Source organism: Mustelus asterias, chromosome 2, assembly GCF_964213995.1.
Source record: "Mustelus asterias chromosome 2, sMusAst1.hap1.1, whole genome shotgun sequence".
NCBI lineage: Eukaryota > Metazoa > Chordata > Chondrichthyes > Carcharhiniformes > Triakidae > Mustelus > Mustelus asterias.
The window spans coordinates 93,168,753-93,184,268 of NC_135802.1; the positions used below are offsets into that span (position 1 = coordinate 93,168,753).

A 15,516-nucleotide genomic window follows, 5' to 3' on the forward strand; every position below is an offset into this window, starting at 1 on the left:
AACCTGACAGTTCAAACCTGCACCGGAGCAGTGCCAGGGGTGAGCTCTGGGGGCAAGCATCATATGCAGGGACTCATCTTTGTGGTGGGGGGGCAGACAGAGAACTATGGGGATGCTGGCAATGTTCGAGGGAGTGGGTGGGGCAGGTGGATGAAGGAGGGCGATGCTGGGGATGATCGCGGTAGTGGGGGGGGCAATGCTGGGGATGTTCATGGAGGGGGGTGGCCACAGATATTGACCTCCCTGGTGGATTGGGAGTGGCGGGGGTGATTAATGTTTCTTTAAGTGGAGTTGGTTCCTGGCTCTGAGATACCATTCTACCAGAGTGAAGGCACAAACCACGCCACCTCTTTTTGCAGTTAAAAGGACAAGATCTGGAGAGAAAACTGGCCTGTGGAGCTGGAGAGTTCCACACCAGTTTTCTCACCAAAACTGACACTGTGCCAAATTCTCCTAAGATTCTGCCCCTTGTCTGAAAAACAGCACCTCCAAAAGTGCAGCATGCTCTCAGTACTGCAGTGGGATTTCAGCCTTGATTTTTATGTTCAAACCTTGGAGGGGTCTTGAACCCACAACCTTCTGATTTAGCAGTGAAAGTGCCACCAACTGACCCATCACTGATGCATGAATGAGGGTAAGGTTGTGCCGACTAGGCTTGTATTGCCTCAAGTACAGGAGGTGAAGGCATTTTGTGGGGAGTCCAGAACAAGGGAAAGTAATCTTAAAATAGAAGAAAGCCATTCAGAGGTGAAATCAGGAACCAGTTCTTCATGCAAAATGTTGCAAAAATCTCTCCTGCAAAAAATTGTTGTGGTTAGGTCAATTTCAAAATTGAGATTGATAGATTTTTATTTGATAAAGATAAGAAAGGATACATAACCAGGCAGGAAAATGGAGTTGAGATAGAGATCAGCTGTGATCCAACTGAATGACAGAAAGGCATGGTGGAGTGAATGGCCTTTTCCATCGTTCCCGGTTTTGAATTAGATCTGTTTGAATGTTGGAGTAGTGATAAATGTCCACAGAATACAAACCTGTTGAGATGATAAAATTGATTGTCCCTCAATGATCCATCCTTAGTCTCTTATTTTTAATGTACATGCTGTCCCTTGGGAACGCCATTTGAAAACACAGCATCAGTTTCCATAGGTAGACTGATGACAGCCTTACCTCACCATCACCTCTCTCCATTGTCTTTAAGCCTCACAGATTTAAGGAGCAGAAAATTCCTCTAATTAAATGTTGGGAATACTGAAGCCATTGTCTTAAGTGCCCGCCACAAACTCTGCTCCCTCACCACTGACTCCATCCCCTTCCCTGGCAAGCATGTGAGGCTGAACCAGACCCTTCGCAACTTCAGTGTTATACTTGACCTTCAGATAAGCTTTCAACCACATATAAGCTGTCAAGGTAGATAAATCCCCGGGACCTGATGAAGTGCATCCCAGGACATTGTGGGAGGCTAGGGAGGAAATTGCAGGTCCCCGAGCAGAAATAATTGAATCATCGATAGTCACAGGTGAGGTATCTGAAGATTGAAGGGCAATAAATGTGCCTTTGTTTAAAAAGGGCTGCAGGAAAAAGCCTGGGAACTACAGGCCGGTGAGCCTCACATCTGTGGTGGGTAAGTTGTTGGAAGTTATTTTGAGAGACAGGGTCTACAGGCATTTAGAGATGCAAGGACTGATTAGGGACAGTCAGCATGGCTTTGTGAGTGGAAAATCATGTCTCGCAAATTTGATTGAGTTTTTTGAAGGGGTAAAGGGGTTAGGATGCCACTGGGACTTGATGGTTTGAGTTATAAGAAGAGGTTGGATAGACTGGGACTTTTTTCTCTGGAGCGTAGCAGGCTGAGGAGTGATCTTATAGAGGTCTATAAAATAATGAGGGGCACAGATCACTCGATAGTCAATATCTTTTCCCAAAGGTGGGGGAGTCTAAAACTAGAGGGCATAGGTTTAAGGTGAGAGGGGAGAGATACAAAAGGGTCCAGAGGGGCAATTTTTTCACGCAAAGGGCGGTGAGTATCTGGAATGAGCTGCCAGAGGTAGTAGTAGAATCATAGAAATCATAGAACCCTACAGTGCAGAAGGAGGCCATTCGGCCCATCGAGTCTGCACCGACCACAATCCCACCTAGGCCCAACCCCATATCCCTACATATTTACCCACTAATACCTCTAACCTACGCATCTCAGAACACTAAGGGCAATTTTAGCATGGCCAATCAACCTAACCCGCACATCTTTGGACTGTGGGAGGAAACCGGAGCACCCGGAGGAAACCCACGCAGACACGAGGAGAATGTGCAAACTCCACACAGACAGTGACCCAAGCCGGGAATCAAACCCAGGTCCCTGGAGTTGTGAAGCAGCAGTGCTAACCACTGTGCTACCGTGCCGCCCTTTAAGAGGCGGGTACAATTTTGTCTTTTAAAAAGCATTTAGACAGTTACATGGGTAAGATGGGTATAGAGGGATATAGGCCAAATGTGGGCAATTGGGACTAGCTTAGGGGTTTTAAAAAAGGGCGGCATGGACAAAGGGCCTGTTTCCATGCTGCAAACCCCTATGACTCTATGACTAAGACTGCCTGTTTTCATCTCTGGAATATCATCCAACTCAGTTAACTCTTCTGCTGACTGGCTCCTGGTTGAGTAATACATCAATTTTTAAATTCTCATTCTTGTTTTCAAATCCCTTAGTCCCGCTGGGGCCCCTCCTCCTCCCTATCTCTGTAATTTCCTCCAGTCCAAAACCGTTTGAGATTTCCACAATTATCTTATTCTGGTCTTAATCGCTCCACCATTGGTGCCTTCAGCAGAAGTTCTGAGCTCTGGAATTCCTTCTTAAAACTCTCTACCTCGCTTTTCTCCTTGAAGGCACTCCAAAAAAACCAATGGCCAGAATTTTATATTCCTTGGGCAGGCGGGCCCCAAAAGCGTCTGAAATAGCACGAGAAGATGTCGGACGCATGTCCCGATGTCTTCACGCATTTACACAATATTTTTATCAGCGGGCATGTGTGCGAGTTGTAAACGTGCCTGCCCACAATCAAGCAGGCAATTTAGCCAACTAAGAAGTTAACTGAACACAATTTTACATGACCCATCTGTTTGTACGGTGAGCGGGCGATTGGCCAGGCAGCCTTTATGTTTTAGCTGCCACCCCGGGCCAGGGCACGATGAAATGTCTGGCTGAAATAAAATTTAGAAACATATCCGGGGACTGAGGTTTCAATGTGCTGCCCAGACACACTTTGCATCGCTTTTCCATCGCAATTTGTTTTTTTAACAGATCTCAACTCCCTGAGACAGCTATTCGGTGGCTGTCCACCTGAGGGAGAACATGAGCAGCGCCAGCCCACACCCTCCGTTATCAGCCTTCCTGGCACTGTTGAGCCTTTACAACCGTGCATTTCACACTGGCTGCCTGTTAATTGACCAGCGTTTCATACCCGCTTCTAGGCCGAATGCATGCACCCAATCGGCGAAAACTTCAGGCCTGATCAAGCTTTTGATCATCTGGTTGATTTTGTTTATACTGCCGGGGGAATTTTCCGACCATTCACGCCAATGGGATTTTCTGGTCCAGCTGCAGTGAACGGAGATTTGGCTGAGCGCCAAATTTTCTGTCCTCACTTGCAGCGGCAGTGGGACGTGAGCAACCCATAAAATTTTGCCCTTTGTTATGTTATAAATACAAATTGCTGTTATGACTGGTTTGCTATATTACAAGTTATTAGCCCATTATAATTTCAGAGTAAAAAATGTAACGATCATTAGAAATATTTATAGTTTGCAGCAATAAGATAAAATATTTTAGGACTAAATATATTGATGACCCCAGTTTTTATGTTTTCTATGTTCAGCTCACAGTCTCATTCACCAACCTGGAAATGACAGCTTATGCAAAAGCTGGAGCTGTTGCAGAAGAAGTGCTGGGGGCAGTTCGAACAGTGGTGGCCTTCGGAGGGCAAAAGAAAGAAATTGAAAGGTCTACATAGTGAACATTGACAATTACCTAGTAGTATTTAGTGCTCAATTGTATAACTTAATCTTCCCTCATATATCTTTTAAAGGTACCAGAGGAATTTAGGAGAAGCAAAGAAGATTGGTATAAAGAAGGCTATGACTGCCAATCTGTCTGTTGGGTTTGCCAACTTCATAATATTTGGATCTTATGCAATTGGATTTTGGTATGGAACCACTTTAGTTCTTGAGAACTCAGGATACACCATTGGAACTGTCCTTACTGTAAGTACAGTATTATATTTGCAGCTTGTCTGAAATCCCATGGGATAATTTGACATGAGTTGTATTCCTTATATTTTTTATTATTCAACATTTTCTCATCTATGTTTCAAATAGACTTTCATTTGAGTAGCAGGATGGCAGAGTACCACGAAATGGTGCTGAAAAGAGTTCCACTGCAGTTTCAGTTCCCCAAATTGCTGAATGTTTCCTGCCTTATGGAGGAAAATCAGAGGAAACAATGTCCACAGGTTACCCTTGTATATGGCCTGACGTGGCCATGGTGCAGGTTGCTTGACCAACATGCTTTTCACAGATGATGCATGAGTCACGGACAATAGGGAATGGGGAACATCATAGAGTCCAAATATCCTCAGATTTTAAAAATTAATGGGAAACATTTTGATTTTGTGCAATAGTTTAAAATGGCCAATAACAAATCAGCAGCCCATTTTACATTTCTCCCAATTTTTATTTCCATCTCTTCCATTTTCTCTGTTCAAGATGCTAACTTCAACAGCTGTTAGATTCCATGGATGCTGGATACATTTTGGAAACTTGACCAAATAACATTTCTTTATAAATGAACCTACGTATTGAATGCTGTAACAGTTCAACTGTGAAGGGCCTTATAGCCAAACCTGATCCTGTATGTTTGTTCATATACATGCAATATCCAAGATGTTAATCCCTACCTAACCTTGACAGTAACACCTCCATACATCTGACAAGTAGTAGGGCTGATGGAATTTAATTGTTTCATGTGCTATACAAGAAATGAATGCAGATTAACTAAAGCAAAGTGGCATCCTTGTTGCAGCAAAAATGCTTTTCTATATTGCTGCTTAAAAAAAGTAAAACATCTATGGATAAAATTTTCAACTTTCACATGGGTGGGCAGTTGGCAGAAGAGGATGTTCTATCTTCCACCTTCCTATTGGAATCATTGGAATGGAGGATCAGATGGGGTATGTCAAGAAGAAAGAGGCACATGACATGCATAGGCAGCTGGGATCAAGTGGATCCCTTGAAAAGTACAGAGGGTGTATGTAGAGTGAAGAGAGAAATCAGGAGGGCAAAAAGGGGACACGAGATTGCTTTGGCAGATAAGGCAAAGGAGAATCCAAAGAGCATCTACAAATACATTAAGGGCAAAAGAGTAACTAGGGAGAGGGTAGGGCCGCTTAAGGATCAACAAGGTCATCTATATGCGGATTCACAAGAGATGGGTGAGGTGCTAAATGAATATTTCTCATCAGTGTTTACTGTTGAGAAAGGCATGGATGTTAGGGAACTTCGGGAAATAAATAGTGATGTCTTGAGGAGTGTACATATAACAGAGGAAAATGTGCTGGAAGTCTTAAAGCGTATCAAGGTAGATAAATCCCTGTGACCTGATGAAGTATATCCCAGGATGTTGTGGGAGATTAGGGAGGAAATTGTGGGTCCCCGAGCAGAGATATTTGAATCATCGCCAGCCACAGGTGAGGTTCCTGAAGATTGGAGGGTGGCAAATGTTGTCTTTGTTTAAAAAAGGCTGCAGGGAAAAGCCTGGGAACTACAGACCGGTGACCCTCACATCTGTTGTGGGTAAGTTATCAGAAGGTATTTTGAGAGACAGGATCTACAGGCATTTAGAGAGGCATGGACTCATTAGGGACAGTCAGCATGGCTTTGTGAGTGGAAAATCATGCCTCACAAATTTGATTGAGTTTTTTGAAGGGGTAACCAAGAAGGTAGATGAGGACAATGCAGTTGATGTTGTCTACATGGACTTTAGCAAGGCTTATGACAAGATACCGCATGGTAGGTGGTTGCATAAGATTAAGTCTCATGGGATCCAAGGTGAGGTAGCCAAATGGATACAAAATTGGCTTGATGAAGGAAGACAGAGGGTGGTTGTAGAGGGTTGTTTTTTAAACTGAAGGCCTGTGACCAGCGGTGTGCCTCAGGGATTGGTGCTGAGTCCACTGTTATTTGCCATTTATATTAATGATTTGGATGAGAATTTAGGAGGCATGGTTAGTAAGTTTGCAGATGGCACCAAGATTGGTGTCATAGTGGACAGTGAAGAAGGTTATCTAGGATTGCAACAGGATCTTGATCGATTGGGCCAGTGGGCTGACGAATGGCAGACGGAGTTTAATTTAGATAAATGTGAGGTGATGCATTTTAGTAGATTGAACCAGGGCAGGACTTAGTTAATGGTAGGGCATTGGCGAGAGTTACAGAGCAAAGAGATCTAGGGGTACAGGTTCATAGCTCCTTGAAAGTGGAGTCACAGGTGGACAGAGTGGTGAAGAAGGCATTCGGCATGCTTAGTTTCATGGAACATTGAATACAGGAGTTGGGACGTCTTGTTGAAGTTGTACAAGACATTAGTAAGGCCACACTTGGAATATTGTGTACAGTTCTGGTCACCCTATTATAGAAAGAATATTATTAAATTAGAAAGAGTGCAGAAGAGATTTACTAGGATGTTACTGTGACTTGATGGTTTGAGTTATAAGGAGAGGCTGGATAGACTGGGAATTTTTTCCCTGGAGTGTAGGATGCTTAGGGCTGATCTAATAGAGGTCTATAAAATAACGAGGAGCATAGATCAGCTAGATAGTCAATATCTTTTCCCAAAAGTAGGGGAGTCTAAAACTAGAGGGCATAGGTTTAAGACAAGAGGGAAGAGATAAAAAAGGGTCCAGAGGGGCAATTTTTTCACACAGAGGGTGGTGTGTGTCTGGAACAAGCTATCAGAGGTAAAAGTTTATTTATTTATTAGTCACAACTAAGGCATATATTAACACTGCAATGAAGTTACTGTGAAATTCCCCTAATCATCACAGTCCGGCGCCTGTTCGGGTCAATGCACCTAATCAGCACATCTTTCAGAATGTGGGAGGGAACCGGAGCACCCGGAGGAAACCCACACAGACACGGGAGAACATGCAAACTCCACACAGTGACCCAAGTCGGGAATCAAACCCCTGGTCCCTGGCGCTGTGAAGCAGCAGTGCTAGCCACTGTGCTACCGGTAGAGGCAGGGACAATTTTGTCTTTTAAATGCGTTTAGACAGTTAAATGGGTAAGATGGGTGTAGAGGGATATGGGCCAAGCGCAGACAATTGGGACTAGCTTAGTGGTTAAAAAAAAAGGGCGGCATGGACAAGTTGGGCCGAAGGGCCTGTTTCCAAGCTGTAAACCTCTATGACTCTATGACTCTATTGGCTGTTGATTCAGTTTGTCACCTCCTACAAATTTGCAAGATACCCTCTGTAATTTTATTTTTCACTGATTATAATAATGCTGCCTCTGACAATACTTCTCGGTAAGAAGTCTCACAACACCAGGTTAAAGTCCAACAGGTTTATTTGGTAGCAAATACCATAAGCTTTCGGAGCACTGCTCCTTCGTCAGATGGAGTGGAAGTGTGCTCTCAAACAGTGCAAACAGACAAAATCAAGTTGCAGAATACTGATTAGAATGCGAATCCTACAGCCAGCCAGGTCTTAAAGGTACAGACAATGTGGGTGGAGGGAACATTAAACACAGGTTAAAGAAATGTGTATTGTCTCCAGACAGACAGCTAGTGAGATTCTACAAGCCCAGGAGGCAAGCTGTGGGGGTTACTGATAATGTGTACCTTTAAGACCTGGCTGGCTGTAGGATTCGCATTCTAATCAGTATTCTGCAACTTGATTTTGTCTGTTTGCACTGTTTGAGAGCACATTTCCACTTCATCTGACGAAGGAGCAGTGCTCCGAAAGCTTATGGTATTTGCTACCAAATAAACATGTTGGACTTTAACCTGGTGTTGTGAGACTTCTTACCATGTTCACCCCAGTCCAACGCCGGAATCTCCACATCATGACTACTTCTCGGGAACAGAGATCATTTCAAACCATATTTAAGATGTTTCATCACTCATATTCTCACTTATCTTTCATCTATATTTTTAGATATTTTTCTGTGTCACATTTGGAACATTTTCTATTGGCCAAACAGCGCCTTACATTGAAGCATTTTCTAATGCCAGAGGAGCTGCATTTGCAATTTATAAAATATTAGATGAGGTAAGGAAGGAAATGCTAAATCGTATTCCTGTTTTGCTGTATGTTAAGATGGCAGCGTTTGACCGATAATGTACGAGATGTAGAGATTTTGCAGAAATGTTATCTCAACAATAAAAGCAAATCTTTATGTATTTTGATGTAATGCAGTTCTATAATGCAAACTGCAGCACTTGCAAGTCCCATGAGAGATATTGTTGGCTTGAGCATATTCACTTATCTGGTTCAATCTTCCTTTAGAAAGAAATAAAAGCTGTAAATCTCATTTAATGTCATGCGGATGAGTGAGTGTGACCAGTAATTGCTTCAAAATTGAAGTGAGTTAGTTAAGGAAGGGGCAGATGGTTTTAAATAAGCCAATGCGAGCAAAACATATAAATGTAGTTTGAACATAGCGACTGCAGATGCATGACTAGAGCTAAGAAAGGAAATAGTGTGATTATTCACTCTTCACTGAAAATATCCAATCATTGTAAAGATGTTGGCTGGAATTCTCCAACCATTCACACCTCGCTGCTGCTGCCAGCAAGAATGGAAAACTTGGTGCTCAGCCAAATCTTTGTTTACTGCAGCCAACCCCACCAACTCTTCAGGTGGCAGGCTGGGAACTGGCATCCAAAAATGCTGCTCCCTATGTTAACATGATTAGATTCTTTTCATGGAAAAATTGTGAAAATTTAGAGAACAACTACAGGGATAACTGTTCACACTCCAGGAGAGGGGAGATTGCACTCAACTATGGACACAACACTGCACGGTACCACTGGGATGTGTCTCCAAAGATGTTAACTTGTATACCATCCAATGTCGGTCCTTTCAGAAGGCAGTCCCTTTACGGCTTGCTGCTTTGATGGCCAAGCTGCTCAGAATGCTGACTGCAACATGCATGGTTGATACATTTCCAGGTACAGTACCTTTCACCAGTATAGTGAGAAGAGCATTTCTATTGTGGAATATGTACACAACATCTACCATATTGAGTGCTTTATGCTTGTAAAGCAGATACTGCGCCAACTAGCTTATACTCCACATTCCCCAGCATTAGGCGTCCAGGCCTCTATAAATCTAATATGTTACTGAAAAAAGGTAAAACATAATTTTCATCCTTTAAAAATTGATTTTCCACAACAGGGTTGATCACATACATAGAATCCCTCCAGTGCAGAAAGAGGCTATTTGGCCCATCGAGTCTGCACCGACCAGAATCCCACCCAAACCCTATTCCTGTAACCCCACATATTTACCGGTTGATCCCCCTGACACTAAGGGGCAATTTAGCATGACCAATCAACCTAACCCGCACATCTTTGGAGTGTGGGAGGAAACCGGAGCATCCGGACGAAACCCACGTAGACACAGGAAGAATGTGCAAACTCCACACAGACAGTGACCCGAGCCCGAAATTGATCCCGGGTCCCTGGCGCTGTGAGGCAGCAGTGCTAACCACTGTGCCACCGTGCCGCCCCTAAATATGTCAATAGGTTATTAATGGTAACTGATGAGCAGGCTAAAGAAGGAAAGGAATAAAGGTTATAGTGTATTGCTTGGGTGTACTTTAGTTAAAATAAAACTGAAAGAAATGATTTAATCCAGAAGGACAGTTTGCTTTTAAAGCATTTTAAGGCATTAAAATCAAAGAATCTGGTCCAAAGTAGTAGTGCTATGGTATCTTTCTCTATGAGGGGAAATATTTGAATTGTACACAAAAGGGATAATAAAGTGGTGGAGTGATCATGCTGCATGTATAAGCTTAAGGCCCAAAAAATAGTCAGGCAAAATTGCCCTGGTATACCTTCGTAAAAACAAGATCTGTCTAACCCAATTACTTGCTTCCCTATCAACCTCCTCCTAATCATTCGAAAAGTAATGGAATGAATCATTAATAATCTTCAAATAATGCCCACTCATCAATAAGCACTTCACTGGTGTTTAATTTGAGTTTCAGTAGAGGAACTCAGCTCTAAGTATGTACTTATCAAAGTAAGGTGCAAGAATAACCACAAAGTCGGCCTCTGAACTTAAACACTGGGAAATACTTTATATAGGCGTGCCCTGTCCCACAGTCAGAACTTAGACTGCTCAACCAGGGTCCACCCTGGGAGGAGCTAAGCCCACCTCAGTGGTCACATGACCCACTTACTTAAAGGAGCAGTATGCACCCCAAACCCCCAACATATATATATATATCACATAAACCTTCATTCAGAGGTGGACTCAAAAGCGGAGTGTCAGAGGAGAGAAGAGAAGAGTTGCCTTTGACATCAAGGCAACATTGACTGAATATGACACCAAGTAGACTGAACAAAATTTACACCAATGGAGATCAAAGGAAAAGCACTTCGTCAGAAGATATTCATAGCTGTCTGGAGTTGACTATCCTAGCTCCAGGACTTTACTGCAGGAGCCTGTCAACATCCAGGCCTAGGTTTATTTGCTCTACTTCATGGCTCAATCCTGGAAGGACCTCAAAGATCCAAGGAAGCATCAAGAATACATCAGAAGAACCACTGCATCTTCAGTGTATTGCACTGGGTCTCCAGCAAGGTGTTTATTAAGAATTCATGTGGTTGAATTTTGGCACGAGTTTTCCTGATTGTTTTTGAAAGATCTTCAAAATCGCCAGAGACATGTTAGAAATCCAACCCTTCTTAATTTTTGATTGGATTTACTTTCCGCGAAGGCAAAGATTATCAGTATTAGAAGATGGAAACTGCATTTCTGTTGAGCAGTGTATCGAGGACTCCAGCTTAGTTCAGAAAAGTGGCAAACTGTAAAATAATGAGTGGATTTTGTGAAATATCACAATGGTCATGCAAAGCTCCACCCACCAGGAGCACTAATTTATAGAATCCACACCTATAACTCCATTTACTCTGGTCCTAAAACAAGGCTCACTCACTGACATTGTGAAGACCCTCCAGACTGCACAAATGTGGACTTTTCCACGAAGCACATCGAGATGCTGAAATGGAAGGCTCATGTCCATAATACAGGCCACCACTGAAGTGAAGAGGCTAAAAGCCAAAAGGACTTCAAGTAGTGATTAGTTGGGTATAAGTTTCAGTTTCAAGGCACAAAATGTGTAGAAGGAAGGAAAGACTGAGGGCACAATCTTACCGGCCGTTCACTCCACACTCCTGCTGCAGCGAGGACGGAGAATTTGGCACCCAGCCAAATCTCCGTTCTCTGCAGCGGGGTGGGAAAATCCAACCGGTGTGAATGGCCATAACATTCCAGCCTGAGAGTAGTAAATAATTCCACAGTGTTGAGTTCTGGAAGAAGGCTAGAATTGGCTGCGGTTTTGTGAGATACTACTAGAAAGCTCTAAACTTTCGGAATGTTTAATATGTTTCCCCCTAGTGACCCACACTGTCATTTCAGAGCCTTAAAAAGTGTAAGGTTAGTGTTACCGGCTGGTAAACAAGCATACTGATCCCAGTGATTGCAATTTAAAAGTGAGGCAATTTGTGATTCAGTTGATTAGATGAAACACTCCAGCAGCAACAACATTAAGTCTGTTGTGCTTTTCTTTCCCCTTCAATTTCTCTATTAATGTCTTGAAATAAACAGTTTAATGTTAATTTAATCATTGGCTGAGATATCTTTCCAATTAGAAATCTTTAGTTTCTAACCAATGATAACAATTCCTAAGATGAGTTTTCTCCTTCATGACATGATGATAATCTTGTTTTCCTTTAAGAAATCTGCCATAGATGGTTTCTCAGAAGAAGGATATAAGCTTGATCAAATTAAAGGAAGCGTGGAATTTAAGAATGTGCATTTTAACTACCCATCACGAGCAGATGTAAAGGTATTGGATTTTTTTAACGTTTACAACAAACCACAAGTGAAAAGAAAATCTGTTTAATATTTCACATTTTAATTGACTTCTAATAATACTTAAAGGGGTTAATTTTCTCTTTACTTGAAATGGATTGAAATCTACATGAAGGGGCCAGTTAGTTCAGTTGGTTAGTGTGGTGTTTAATGATGATGGTTACACAGGGTTGAATTCCAGTAATGGCTGAGGTAGTTCTTAGGCCTGTCTCATCTCACTGTCCCCCAGTGATACAAGACCATAAGACATAGGAGCAGAGTTAGGCCACTCGGCCCATGGAGTCTGCTCCACCATTCAATCATGGCTGATATTTTTCTCATCCCCATTCTCCTGCCTTTTTCCCATAACCCCTGATCCCCTTATTAATCAAGAACCTATCTATCTGTCTTAAAGACACTCAATGACCTGGCCTCCACAGCCTTCTGCGGCAAAGAGTTCCACAGATACACCACTCTCTGGCTGAAGAAATTCCTCCTCACCTCTGTTTTAAAGGATCATCACTTTAGCCTGAGGTTGTGCCCTCTGGTTCTAGTTTTTCCTACTAATGGAAACATCCTCTCCACATCTACTCTATCCAGGCCTCGCAGTATCCTGTAAGTTTCAATAAGATCCCCCCTCATCCTTCTAAACTCCAACGAGTGCAGACCCAGAGTCCTCAACCATTCCTCATACGACAAGCTCTTAATTCCAGGGATCATTCTTGTGAACCTCCTCTGGGCTCATGGATATCATGGTATTAGCCATCATTCCAACAAAATAATTTAACTCTGCACAGACCACTGATTAAAAATGGGACTTTCCTTACAGGTGGCCCCTTTATCCATTGATGTAATCAGCTGAACCATCAGAATTAACTTTGCATTCTCTCACTTTTACAAAGCCCACAGTATCCACCTCCAGTCAGAGAAAACAAAAGTTGAAAACATTAAAATTGCAGAGGTAGATCAACATTTCTAAAGAGAACGGTCAAACTACCCAAAATAATCTAACCATATAATTAAAGTCCCTCATCTCTGGAACCATTCTCATGTATCTATTCTGCATTTTAACAAAGAACAAAGAAAATTACAGCACAGGAACAGGTCCTTCGGCCCTTCAAGCCTGCACTGACCATGATGCCCAACTGAACTAAAAACCCCCACCCTTCCGGGGACCGTATCCCTCCATTCCCATCCTATTCATGTATTTGTCCAGACGCCCCTTAAAACTCACTGTCGTATCCGCTTCCACTACCTCCCCTGGCAACATGTTCCAGGCACCCAACACTCTCTGTGTAAAAAACGTGCCTCGTACATTTCCTTTAAACCTTGCCCCTCGCACCTTAAACTTGTCCCCCCTAGTAATTGACTCTTCCACCCTGGGAAAAAGCTTCTGACTATCCATTCTGTCCATGCCCCTCATAATCTTGTAGACTTCTATCAGGTCGCCCCTCAACCTCCGTCGTTCCAGTGAGAACAAACCAAGTTTCTCCAACCTCTCCTCATAGCTAATGCCCTCCATTCCAGGCAACATCCTGGTAAATCTTTTCTGTATCCGCTCCAAAGCCTCCACATCCTTCTGGTAGTGGTATTTTCTCCAAAATCTTCACATCCTTCCTAAAATGTAGTGTCCAGAACTGGATGCAACTGGAGCTGAGACCGAACTGGTGACTTATACGAATTCAACTTCACCTCCTTGCTCTTTTACTCTGCCGTTATTAAAAAAGCCCAGTATACTGTACGCTTTATTAACAGCTCTCTCAATGTGTCTTGCCACCTTCAATGATTTATGCATATTTACACCCAGGTCTCTCTACTTCTCCTCCTTTAGAGTTGCCCCCTCTATTTTATATTGTCTCTGCTTCTTTCCACAGATTTTAAAAGGTCTGGATTTGAAAATTGACAGCGGGCAGACAGTGGCTCTGGTGGGAAGCAGTGGCTGTGGAAAAAGCACCACCATTCAGTTACTCCAGAGATTTTATGATCTGCAGGAAGGAGTGGTGAGAAACTAGACAGAGTCTGTGTTCGCCAAGTAATTATGAACTGTAGTAATCAATCATGCTAAAATAATCGTAATGTACTCTCATAGATCTTGAGCCTACTCTCTCCGTGCACAGGAATGGCAGTGTAGGTTCAAAAGGCGGAGAGTTTGAAAAAAAGGTGAATCGCTACAGGGACAGAGCAGTGGAATAGTACTAACTGGATTGCTTTGCTCAGAGCCAGCATGGTATTAATGGACTGAATGGCCTCTTTCTGTGCCATTACAAACCTACGGGCTGAATTGTTAATCAGCTCCTAAAATGAGGTTTGCACCAAGTGGTCCCAGCATTTCCCACCACCAGCTGATCCTTGCAGATTTCTCTTCCACAAGGCCAGATCCACTCGCGGGCACGCAGCCCAGCAAGTTTAATTCCCTCGTGTTGTTTAATTTTCATTCATTGTCTCCACTTTTATCAGGCAAGTGAAAAAGGGCATTACCACTTGCAGTGTAAAAAACCTGTTCCTCATATTGCTCTCATACGTCTTGCCAAAAATCTTAAACATCATCCAAAGCCAAGATGACATTGGACGTTTTTTAGGTGTCTTTGGGACACAGTGGACAGCCCTGTGAAATTGGCCCATTCTTTTCCCCTGGTTTTCCAAACCTGAAAACACTAACATTAATGACCAATTTCTACTGAAGATTAGTCACCTTGTGAAATAGTGCAGAGCTTCTGAAACTATGGAGCTATATGTACTTCATTGAAGATCGTCAGCTCATGAGAGTGGCTAAGTTTGTCAAAACTCCAGAACTGCTCTGATCCTCAGTAGAAAAAGATCATTGATGTTTGTGTTTTCAGCTTGGAAAACCAGGGGAAAAAAGGTTGACCAATTTCACAGAGCTGTACACTGTATCCCAAAGATGCCTGAAAAAGGTCCAATGTCATATTGACTTCGAGTCATAGAATTATAGAGGTTTACAGCATGGAAACAGGCCCTTCGTCTCAACTTGTCCATGCCGCCCTTCTTTTTAAACCCCTAAACTAATCCCAATTGCCTGCATTTGGCCCATATCCCTCTATACCCATCTTACCCATGTAACTGTCTAAATGCTTTTTAAAAGACATAATTGTACCCGCTTCTACTACTGCCTCTGGCAGCTTGTTCCAGACACTCACCACCCTCTGTGTGACACCCTCTGGACACTTTTGTATCGCTCCCCTCTCACCTTAAACCTATGCCCTCTAGTTTTAGACTCCCCTACCTTTGGGAAAAAATATTGACTATCTCGCTGATCTGTGCCCCTCATTATTTTATAGACCTCTATAAGACCACCCCTCAGCCTTCTACACTCAGGAGAAAAAAGTCCCAGTCTATCCAGCCTCTCCTTATAACTCAAACCATC

At 42.9% G+C, this 15,516-nt stretch overlaps 1 protein-coding gene across 3 annotated transcripts in view; it reads left to right on the forward strand.

Annotated features, from left to right (window-relative positions):
- Positions 1 to 15,516, forward strand: part of LOC144509744 (ATP-dependent translocase ABCB1-like) — a 106,179-nt gene that overhangs the window by 34,536 nt on the left and 56,127 nt on the right. For all 3 annotated transcript variants that reach the window (XM_078238543.1, XM_078238528.1, XM_078238536.1), the window contains exons 8-12: positions 3,870 to 3,994; positions 4,080 to 4,254; positions 8,205 to 8,318; positions 12,016 to 12,126; positions 14,006 to 14,131. In XM_078238543.1, coding sequence (XP_078094669.1) covers positions 3,870 to 3,994; positions 4,080 to 4,254; positions 8,205 to 8,318; positions 12,016 to 12,126; positions 14,006 to 14,131 — 651 coding nt within the window. The remainder of the gene's footprint in view (positions 1 to 3,869; positions 3,995 to 4,079; positions 4,255 to 8,204; positions 8,319 to 12,015; positions 12,127 to 14,005; positions 14,132 to 15,516) is intronic.